At 38.5% G+C, this 11,687-nt stretch overlaps 1 protein-coding gene across 1 annotated transcript; it reads right to left on the bottom strand.

Moving 5' to 3' along the window:
- Positions 1-1,634: 1,634 nt before the first annotated feature.
- On the bottom strand, positions 1,635-4,414 carry TDRP (testis development related protein). The gene is made up of 2 exons (XM_010075679.1): positions 4,317-4,414; positions 1,635-2,078 (listed from the first exon to the last, which is right to left on the bottom strand). The coding sequence occupies exons 1-2, from the start codon at positions 4,376-4,378 to the stop codon at positions 1,733-1,735; spliced, it is 408 nt and encodes a 135-aa protein (XP_010073981.1). The 5' UTR covers positions 4,379-4,414; the 3' UTR covers positions 1,635-1,732.
- Positions 4,415-11,687: the final 7,273 nt, after the last annotated feature.

Here is an 11,687-nt window from a genome sequence, read left to right as displayed (position 1 = left end):
GTGGCACAAAACACTAATGTTCTTTTATATAAACTTAAGAACAATGTCTTTTAACACCCTATTACAACAGGAAAAAAAAAAAAAACAAAACCATTTTGCTACAGTTTCCCTCCAGGCACATCTCAACAGGAATCTCCAAAAAAATAGCTTTTCAGGAACTGTAAGCCAGAGAACTATACATGTATTGGAAAAGAGAGGGGAAAGAGAGAGCTAAGAAAGGAGTAATGTGGCAATAACAGAAACCAGGTACAAGCTTAGAAGAAAACTGCATGCATCCCTTTTCACCAGCGTAAGCTTCTTGCAAAAATATGTCTATAAGCGATCCATTATATAAAGGTATCTGCTTTCTTGTAAAAATGCTGATTTTCTCTGAAATGATAACTTGATCTTCCGACTGTACTGGCCATATTGCTAGGCAGTCAACAAGTTTTCAGTTCTGTTATACCAGTTTAACAATCAGGAGAGAAAAGGCCTACTGTTAATTTTTTCTGAAACTTTTGGTTTGATTTTTTTCCATTAATGTTTTAAATTTTTTTTTAAATTTTTTCCATTAATGTATTTGTATAGGTCATATGAACAAAATGGAAACCAACTTTGGATCTGACATCGGCTGCACTGCTAATGAGAGACAATATGCTAGAAAGAGGCACTTTTAGTATTCTTATATACATTTCAAATCTCAAGTTTAACACTTCACCTTCCAAAAAAATAAAATATCAGTAGCTAGTAAGACGGAGCTTTATAACAAAAATGCTTCAGACATTGTGTGCATGCACATACTTGAAATGGCTCAGTTACTCAGTTACCCTGAAAATGCCAAAGTATAATTCAATCACTGCTTATGGGCCAGGAGGGGAAGGAACACAGTACAAAACAAAAAAGGATCACTTATTGTAAAAATGAAAACATATGCCCTTCCATAAGAAGCAACTTATCCTTAGATTCAGGACTACAGATACTCAATATTGAGATCTTCTTATACTCTACTTACTGCTGCTTTCCCAATTTTCGATCATTTTTATTCTTGGGATAACATACATCTCAAAAACTGAGCAGCTTAGCTTTGTCAAACAACGTTCAATATAAAAAACAAAAACTCTGGAAGACCCATTCGACCTGACTATTGTCAAAGATCCTGTGATGGAAGGAATCATATTAGAATAGTACTTTCCCATTTCATACACAGTATAGCACGTTGTGACAGTTGAGCGTCTTGTGTGCACAAGCTGAAGCATATGCTGAGGCTGAAGATTTGGAAAACAGTCTACTAAGTGTAAGCATTCTTCCTGCAAGCCACAGATCAGTATTCTTAGTTAAAAAGGGACAGCATCAAAACTAAAAATTTGAGTGGCCCTCAAATACCAGGAAAAAAACCAGACCCTCAAGCTAGTGGAAGCTCCTACATAAGGCAGTCAAATTTACAACCAGTGTATACATTCACAAAGGAATTACATTTTTTTGGTAAAACCAACAATCCAACATACTGCAGAGTCTGAATGTGAAATATAGGCACAAAATAGATTCTCTACTTTTTTTTTAGTGTGGAAAACATACCTATTTAACAATGTAATAAGAAAATTTACTATCAGGTGAGCAAAAATTTGTAACAATCTGAATAAAACAAAGTACTGTATAAAGGTGCAATATTGAGCAGATTTGATTTTGGTTTAAACATACGAGTAAATATGAAACCTTTCTCTTCTTATCTGTAAAGTATTTCATGTTATCAGCATCATTCTAGTTCTTCCCAGTTGTCAGTAAGGTTACCTTTGCTTTGACGTCTAATACTAACCAGCTTTCCAGCTGATTTGATACTCCACCTGGAACTGTTTCCTGAGCTGGCCAGATTTGTGTATTTTGTGGAGCCTTTGGTTTCATCTTCCCAGCCTGACCAGGCTGTATAGTCACTTAAAGTAGCTGCTGCATCACTGGTAGAGTCAGCAGTGGTAATCTGCGGTGGTTCCCATCCTTCAATCTCATCTGGTTTCCTAGATGGGACATTCTGCTTTATCACCAAACTGTCCCAAAAACCTGGCTTCTTTTCAGACTTCATCTCTTCCTTTAACTTTAGGTTTGTTCTAGAAAATAATGATGAGGTGATTAATTTATTCATCTAACAATGCATGTAATAATAAATTAATTCAATATTTATTAATAACTATGCTTTATAGCAACGAACACTAATCAGTCATCAGCCTATGACAGCACATCCATTACTGTCAGCTTGAGGAAAAACACCCTTTTATACATGTAAGTCTAAACTCAGTGGTGTCTTGCAGTGATAAATCAGAAGTGGACTGCTATGGCCCTTTCCTGTGATAAATAAAGTGACACTCCCCCAGCCAGTGAGTTACACAGAACTACCTCTGGGAACGTATGAGGTATTTTAGCATGCATTAGAACAATTTAGGACTTTATCCAAAAAACCCCAAACAGCAAACCCAGAGGTAGGACAGTAGAAGGAATATGAAAATGTTTTGTCTACCACCAGCTTTAACAATCACTCACTGTATTCCTCAGTTTCATATACCTGTTATCACTTTGTCAGTTAAACTTTATACCTAAAAGAGTTGATGTGCACAGTATTAGGACTTTAAAGATACCAGCATTTTTTTTCACAAAGACCTGCACAATATTTTGAAAACAGCTGGTTTGTATTTCTGGTAAGAAGTCCCGAAATTCCCTTCCCAAATCAAGAAAATACAACCTTTGTTGTAATTTCTCTTTCAAAGAGACACTTGAAAGGCTACTCCTATTACTACATTTCTTATCCTATTAAGAACCTTCAATCCGTATTATTTCATCTTTGCAGTGTGGAGTATTTAAAATATAGAATGTCAAAATTTTATGCATAAGTTTATATGCAGGATTATGTATGTAATCAAATACAGGACCACAAGGACAGGCTGAATACCAGTGATGAAACACACAGCCTTCAGGGTTCAATGAGCTACATAGCAAACTGAAAACATTATCTGCTAGTAGCATACACATTCCTTTGCCACAAACAAAACCATAATTGAAATTCTTTTAAAAGAGCTTTTTTCCATTAATGAAAGCTTGACACTGTCATATTTAAATAGAAGCAACTGAACCAATACCTTTAAAACAACTTTACGGACTTCTGAATTTGTCATTGGATTTTTCAGAATTTTCACCTTGCTAAAGCCAGTCACAGACTCAGAACACTTTTCTCGTATTTTATGAGTAGAGCACTTAAAAGTTGCATTTTTGTTTAAAAGTAAAGTAAAGATCATGGTATATAGTTAAAGGAAAATACCCTCAAACTTAAAATACAGGCAGTTTTCATAGTAATAATAAAATAGCTTTCCACGTTTGTGGTAACTCAGTTTTCGTGCTTCCACCCTCTTCCCTGGGTTACTTGATTCAGCATCAATTGCAAACGACCCTTGAAGCAACCTGGCATCTTAGTAACACCCATAAAATTGTACAGGGGCAGTAGCTGGGAACTGTTGAGAAGTTTTATTGAACAGGCTCAAATGGAAATGTAAATATATGTATTTATATGCTAAATTGTTTTTATATTTATATATATGTACAGATACACACACCCACCCCTACATGCACAAGTATACACTTGTATGCCTAAGCGTATATATTTCAAAGCAAACTGGAAACAGAACATACTACAAGTCTTATCAAAGCTAGTATTTGGCAGGCACAGCTTTACTGATGGATTGCATGTTCTTTCCTGTTTGTAACCAAGGCAGTGAGGTAGCACATGTGGCGAAAGCCTACGTATACTTCTAACAGCAAAATAGTCTCTCCTGGGAAGAGGTCTGTTCTGCTCAGAGAACAGCTCTAACCATACCAGCAGCAGAACTGTTCCAAGTAAACACCTCAGGTCCAACAGGGAAGATTTGCAGATCCTAGTACATAGCTACTCCACTTAACCTTTTTAGGTATAGACAAGACTTCAAAAGATAAAGTAAAGCATGTAAAAAAAGGAATTTGTAAACTCAACCATAATCAATCCTTAAGGGAAATCCTTTTACTCAGAAACCTTGACTCGTTTTCTGCAGTTAAAAAAAATCATGCAGCTAAATTCCCTTTTCTTCCTGACAGACCTACAAAGGCTATCAACAATATCCGTCCTTTCCTCATACAGCATGCCTTACTCATTGTAAGCTTAACATATACCTAATTTTGAAATGCACATAAACCTTCCTCTATGATTTAACTTCCAGGAAGTGAGCACTACTGCTTTTCAGTGTCTACCTTCGCTACTTTGCATCACTGTTTTCTGTTCCATTTTGTGTATTTTAATAGCAGATACACCAATTGGTTTTACTTACCCTTTGGATTTTGGAGACTTGCATCCTGCTAGCAATTGCTGTTCATCATCTTTGTTGAACATAGACGTCACTTCCTTCCAACCCCGGAAACTTGCACCTTGAACCTATATAGGGAAGTAAACATCCTCATAAATGTGAACTATATGGCTGCCAGCGCTAACTCTGGTGGCTCACAGGCAGCAACAGCCCTACCTCTCGTGTGCTGTGCAGCTGGGAGCACAGCAGCTCTATACAGCCTGCAAAGGATGGGCACATTTTTGAAAAAGAGCAGGTTGAGTTACTGCAGTAAGAGCTCTTTCCTTTTTAGGAAACTTTGACAGTTTGCAGAGGCTGGCAAGTAAAGTCAGTGACTACAGCTGGGCTCCTGGATGTTCTGCAGGCAGGAGCCGCTGGCTCCATTTCAGTATACCAGAGTAAGAAGGGAATCCAGGCAGCTTAGGAAACAGTTTGAGGGGCTTCAGCAGATGGAATTAAATGAACAGTCATTGCTAGAAGGGGCCACAACAGACAGGACAGCCAGCTGAATTATGAAACTCTTAAGGTGTAACCTGCTTTGCACTCATTGTTCCCATTTTTAACTCACCAAAACTACTTCTTGTGGCCCTGCAGGCAAAAAGGGTAAGAGCATTGGCTCACCAGTGAAACGTAACGTGGCACTGGCACACTACAGTGTGCTCTCTAAATTTACTGCAGCCGTTAAACTTGTAGCATAAATTATTTTTTCAACATTATTAAAGATTTGATTCCCTCTCCTCCAAAACAAAAGAAAAAAGGTATTGGTTATTTTTATTTTGATAGCATGCTTTGGGACTTCGGGACTCTAGCAGAAATGCACGTGTGCATGCTGAGCACAGAATATTGAAGTTGCTGTTCTTTCTCACAGGGTCCATTAAGAATGGCAGAGTGACAATCTGTCGGTGTTACTTGATTACATTACAAAATACAACAATACATTATGAAGTATAATAAACAATCAAAACAAAATTGTAGTTGTTAACACAAGTGAAGGCTAATTCATCACCTATTATTATGCTTCATTCTTTTTGCAGAATTCATCGGTGCAAATTAGTATCAATTTGACATTTAGGTTTTAATTGATTACAGTTTATAACTGGTACATGCACATAGGCCTTAAAACATCTATGTGAAACCATCACCTACAAATTGAGCACAAACAGCAGATGGAAAAATACCGGTACTGCCAACTCCTCACCCTTCAGAAACCCACAGCCTCTACCATTCACAGGAATAAAACAGTGCCCTTGTTATCACACGTTAGTCATGGAGTATTTCCATCTCTTGTTCTCCCATTTCACCATGTCCTGCACCTTCACTTCTCACCCACCTTCCCTGCTGACATCTGAGCCGCCTCAGGTACTCCAATGTGGAAGACATAGCAGGTCCATTTTAGGATCAGGAGGAAGGTCTAACCTAGACTTTCCTACCACTCGGTTTCACTTTGGTTGGATAAAAACACGGATCCAGCTTTGGGCAAAGCTGTGGAGAGCTCTGAACAGGGAAGACTGAGCAAGCACAGAGCAGTTTCCAGATCTCATTCATGGGATATGGACAGACTAGGTACGGGAGGGCCAGGTTCACCACAACCCAGGCCGCTGCAATGTCTCTGCTCGCCTCTTCCTAAACCCACACCATAAACCACTCCTCATAGCTTCACAAGAAAAGCAACAGCTCCTATGTATTTCTTTTTCCACTGTGAGAACAAAGTGAGTACAGATTATAATAAGCAAACACTCATGTTTAATTTAAACATATGCTATTTTTAATTATGCTAAAAATATGTATGAAAACTTCGGCTTTGCAGCCCTGTGGCAGACTCACCATACCCATCTCACAGAAGACTGGTACTGTCAAAGTATAAAACTAAACCAGACAAGCTGCAGATGATACCTTCAGATACCATGCTATGCAAAATCCTTGTTTAAACTATCAGCCTCTTCACGTAGTACTCAACATCTAATGCTTCTGTGCTGCAAATAATGGTCTAAAACCTCAATTTTAGTCTCTAAAGGCCTATTCCTGTTATCTGTGTCTGTTGTTCAGTTAAATTCTGTAACAAGTTTAACATGGGGATTTGTTACTCTGACATGGCTTCCTCTCACTGCAAAGCACTTCACCGACAACAGACTTCCAAAAAAAAGAATATAAAAGAAGTTAACTGCTGAAAGAAGTAGTCTGTTTAAGGAAAGAAAAAATAAAAGACGAAGAAAAAAAAGACACTCTAGAAATCACTTAGCTTTTCATATGTTAAAAAAATCCTTCATCTTCTGTTATCTTACTCAAACTCCAGTATTTCAGCCCTTTTTGGGAAGATAGCTTTGCTACCATAAGCAAACCCGCAATTAAAAGCAGCACATAGCTCTTGCTGCCTTAATCCCTTAGGCCTTTAAACTGGAAAAAGACCCAAATGTACCTCGGTGACCTAATTTATATATAAGCTTGTCTGTCTTCAATAATGATGTGTCATCAAGCCATTGCCACATAACTAATATGCAGATTAAAAAAACCCAACAAACCACCACCTAGCTACTGGTTTCAGATAGCAATTTAACACAGACAACTAGCTTAACTTAAATTATATGTGCCTTTAAAGAAAGGCATTGATTAAAGACTACTTGGAGATAAGCATTTATACACGTGTTAAATGTAGAAAAGGACAGACCTACACATACACCTTCTTTTAATCTAGAACGTGATAAATACTTCACCGAAAGAACTTCAACCTTTGTTGCATTGCTTTGGATACCCAAGCAACCCTCCGGCCAGAAACACCCAAAAAGAAACAAAACCATTTCATAATAAAATAATCATGTTAATATCTAGCCACAAGCTTTACATATTTTTAACTTTGGATACTTTTAAATCTAACTTTGGATAGTTTTAAATTTAATTCCATTAAGCCCAATTCTGATTTACAGATATCTTTAAGAACAATTAATTTAAAAGTTCTGTTCAATGTCAAGCAGATAGTGTGTGCAGATCTCCAGATAAAAATTTACCAACTCCACACTCACTCTACTTGTATGTAGATCAGTACCTATGTACACATCATACCATACCTTCAATATTTTCATAAACAAGTAGTCCCACGATGGATCCATGGCCATACATACAAAGGTAATAGCTGTGTAGCAGATTCTAACTGATTTATTCTTCTCTCAACTACTCCTTAGGGGAAAGATACACTAAATGTTTAAGATATACTTCTTCCACTTATTTATTTGGGGTTTCCAAAGGAAACACTGCCAGGACAATTTACAGAATCAATGTCCAAGTATACCACACTTTGCTAATATGTGATAAAACTCCTTGAACAAAGCCTACTGCATATTAAATGGATTAGGCCGAAAGAAACCCCAGAAGCACAAGAGTAAAACTGGAACCTCTGCCTACAATGCTTAAGCCTCCTCTTCTACCCCTGCCTCCACCAGTGCTGGTTTTCTGAAGCATCTTTCCACCAAACCGAAAAGGAGTAACAGCTCACTCATGATAGTCTTCTCAGTGGTACCATACTTAAGAATATAAACCTTACCAAAGGAGGTCGAATACTTACTTCCCACTTCCATAAGCTTTTTTCTAACTACTGAAATGCTTAAGACAACAATCTTTCTTTTTTATGATGGCTGCCATGTAACTCTGTCACGTACTAAAAAAATCCCTCAAAACAGCCTGCTGCATTTCTGTATTTGTTTCAGTGTTCTGATTTTTAACCTACAGACAAATGCCACCTGCATATGCAGTGTCACCACCAATGCAGCTGGAACAATTACAGCTGTATTTGCTGGTAGGTACTGCTCAGGAAGATCTTGAAGCCACATTCTCTGAAACCATTGGTTTGGCATGCAGCAGCTGTAAAGCCAAAAAACGCTGGGAACCATTGCAAAAAGGATTAGACAAATTCAGACAGCAGTTCCATAATTGGATACTCTCTACTTAGAGGGATGCAGCCTCTAATATCTCAAAACAATGATTCTTGATGGTAGGGGAAAAGAGGCCCTAGAAACTGGCCAAGCTGTGCTCTCCATGAACAGCATCTCCCATTGCCAAAGACAGACTGCCTGATTAGATGGGCCAGTCTCTGAATCAGCTGGGAATTTCTTATGTTCTTACAGAGCATGTAGAGAAAGACCCAGATCCCAGAACAACTAGCTTCCTTGCAGGGGATGTCAAAGGAGGGTCAGTAAGAGATGACACTTTGGTAAGCTGACTCCTCACCACACCGGAGATTTATTTTATGTAAAAAGATTAGTTATGCAAAGCATGAAAACACAGTACTGATATGGTCTTAAGCATAGAGACACTTGCAGAATTTCTGTATTTCATTTTTATGATCTAACTGTCTACACAAAACTCAAAAGTACTACTACGAAAATTTTTGAAAAGTTTATATACATTACTGACTTGCTTGTATTCTCAAACCTTAGAAGTATTTTTCCTTGTGTCAGTGGAAAAAGAAATAATTGAACATCCAAAGTTCACAGAATCACACAGCCTTTACAGCTGGAAGAGACCTCTGGAGACCCATCTAGTCCAACCACACTGCTCAAAGCAGGGTCAGCTTGAGCAGATTGCCAAGGATCACGTACAGCTGAGTTTTAAGTATCTCCACAGCTGGAGAATCCACAACCTCTCTGGGCAACCTGTTACAGGGCCTGACCACCCTCATGGTGAAAAAAAAATTTTCTTATGTTTAAATTGTATTCCTTCTATTTCAGTTTGTGGGTTGCCCATTCACTGAGCACCACTGAGAAGAGTCAGACTGCATCTTCTTTACACTCTCCCATGCTGGCGTACCTGCAGAAACCTTTCTTGTTGCTCTTCACTTTCCTCACCAGATTTAACTCTAGGTGGGCTTCATCTGCCGTAACCCCATCCCTGCACGTGCAAAGAGTGTCTCTATATTCCTCCTAGGTCACTTGACTCTGCTTCCACCTCGTGTATGCTTCCTTTTTGTGTTTGAGGTTTTTCAGGAACATCTTGTTCATCCAGACAGGCTTCCTGCCACCTTTGCTTCTTTCTCTGCTTGATGGGATGGGCTATTCTTAAGACTGGAGGAGGTGATCTTTGAAAAAATCAAAGCTGATTGATACCACTAGAATAGAACCAGGTGTACAGTCAAAACTCCAAATTAAAAAAAAAAAAAATCAAGCTAAATGCTCATAAGGGACTGCTAAGAAAAGAGAGCACTATTAAGGAGGACTAGAATTGTAACATCAGATGTTAGAAAGTCAAAACCTTTAGAGGACCAGGTTGGATGCTGCAGTCTACTATTTTTCAAAAACGCCAATGAGAAACAAAGCAGAAACTTCTCAGGATGACATTTTAGTATTCTCTGAAGTAGGATTACAGGCTGGTCTCATACCAGTTTGACTATGAGAGTATAGAGTATCCCTATCAGAACAGCCATTAATAAAGTTTCTCCCACATCTTCCATTTTAGATTGTGAAAGTCTGTGCAGCACAATGCCCTATGCAATCACCTAAAAGGATCAGTAAAGTGAAATTACATATTAAGCCATCAACTGGCAGACGACTGAAAACCCATCATCATCTGTCTCAACAGGCATCTAAAGAGGTCAAGCCCTGAGCCAAGATTCTTCTCCTTCAGTAGAAGAAATTCCAGCTGATGAAGTATTTTTTCTCCACCATAAGAAAGTTGCCATTTAATTAGCGTATCTTCTGAAACTGGGAGTACAAGCAGTCACTTCTAGAACATCATGTAAAGGATGCAGTCTGTATCCCTAGTCAAACTGTCTGGTGTTTCTCCCCCTCGCTCCCATCCCCTCTGCTTTGCCAGCACTTCAGTATCACTGCCCATCTGTCAGAGAGATTCCCAGAGAGAAGTCTCACAATGTGCCAGATCTGGTTTATCAGACACTGCTGCTGAAAAGGGTCAACCCAGTCCACTGCCTGCTCACATTTATATTGCTTTCCTTCACCTATGGTTTTGTACCTATGGGATGCTGTGGAAAACAGTTCAACTCACTAAGCCAGCAGAAATCGAATGCAATCAATTTTTTGCATTCTTTTGGGTTGGTGATAAGAATCAGCTCATTAAAAGATGTCAAAGTTGGACAGTCACCACAGAATGTGGGAGTTAAGGTCAACAGCACCTTTTTTATAGCAGCAACTACTCTATCAGCTCAAGCACCCTCTGAAAGTTGTAGTCATCTATCCACTTTCTTCCATACATGCAGCTTTGTACATACAGTATGGCTTCCCCAAACTCACCCCCTAAGCTTCACTCTGTAAAACTAACCTTTATAGTAAGAGTTTTCTGCTTTGTTACCTGTGTTGATTCAAGTGAATCAACTGTACATAAATTGTGTATGTTGACTACAATTTTTCTTTCTTTAGATAAAATAGGGAACAAATGTCCACTGACAGTTAACTTTAAGAACTGCCCCAGAAAGAGACAGCTCCTCTTAAATTAGAAGTCTCCTACCAAATTGAGAGGTATTATCACAAAAAATTACTTCAGGTACACCATTTTTCACCACATCAACAAATTCTGATGATTTACATGACTCTCAGCATCCCATACTAGGTAAACAGGCAATGAGTAATAAATGAACAATCAAAGAGTCTGCTGAGAAACAGTAAAGCATCACTAAGAAGAATTTTCAGTTAATTTTACTGTCAAAGGTACATAGTTCATCATTACAGCTCTACTAGAGGGCAAGAAGGTTCATGAAAAATTGGGCTAAAAGGCAACAAACCAGGAATAGCAACAGCTGGGTATAAACTAAGGAAGTAGATTTGCCTAAAAGTATGTTAAAAAACTACATCGCACAAAAAAAAGTATGTAGACATAGATGAAGATATACTAAAGAGGAAGACTGTGTAAATTTAACTGAAAACAGTTAAATCCATCCATCCATCCATCAGATGGACGTGGTTAATATACCTGAGCACCTCATAATGGAAGGAAAAAAAAAGCACTGAATTCAAACAAGTGAAAGAACAATAGCAAGATTTGGGACACTATGTTAGAGGTGCAAGACAAACAGTTTACGTTTCAAAGGAGGAGATTCAAGTATGTTCGAATATTACTCCAACTCTAAAATGCACTGCTTTATCAGTGGGTGCCAGTACTTTCAGTATATTCAGGTCAGGCTTTTCTACTTCCCGACTGCCTGGCTGGCAGGGCTCTGGGGCACAGAGGTCACTCTCCACAGGCTACAAGAAGCCACATGACAAGAGTCTTAGCAACCAAAAAAGAGCAATTACAGGGGATTCTTGCTGTATACCTTCAGTAAGAATCAGCATGTTCAATGCCACTGTGTAGTTAGGCAGCTAATCCCACTGCTCAGCATGTATGAAATGAGATTTCCAGAAATTTATATTTTGGCCA

Source organism: Pterocles gutturalis, unplaced genomic scaffold (assembly GCF_000699245.1).
Source record: "Pterocles gutturalis isolate BGI_N339 unplaced genomic scaffold, ASM69924v1 scaffold44322, whole genome shotgun sequence".
Classification (NCBI taxonomy): Eukaryota; Metazoa; Chordata; class Aves; order Pterocliformes; family Pteroclidae; genus Pterocles; species Pterocles gutturalis.
The sequence above is the reverse complement of the archived record's forward strand: the minus strand, read 5'-3'. Positions and strand labels throughout refer to the sequence as shown.

Coding starts and splice junctions, on each gene's coding strand:
- TDRP (XM_010075679.1), bottom strand. CDS start 4,378: ATGTTCAACAAAGATGATGAACAGCAATTGCTAGCAGGATGCAAGTCT. Junction 2,079..4,316: donor AAGTCTCCAAAATCCAAAGG/GTAAGTAAAACC, acceptor ATTATTTTCTAG/AACAAACCTAAAGTTAAAGG.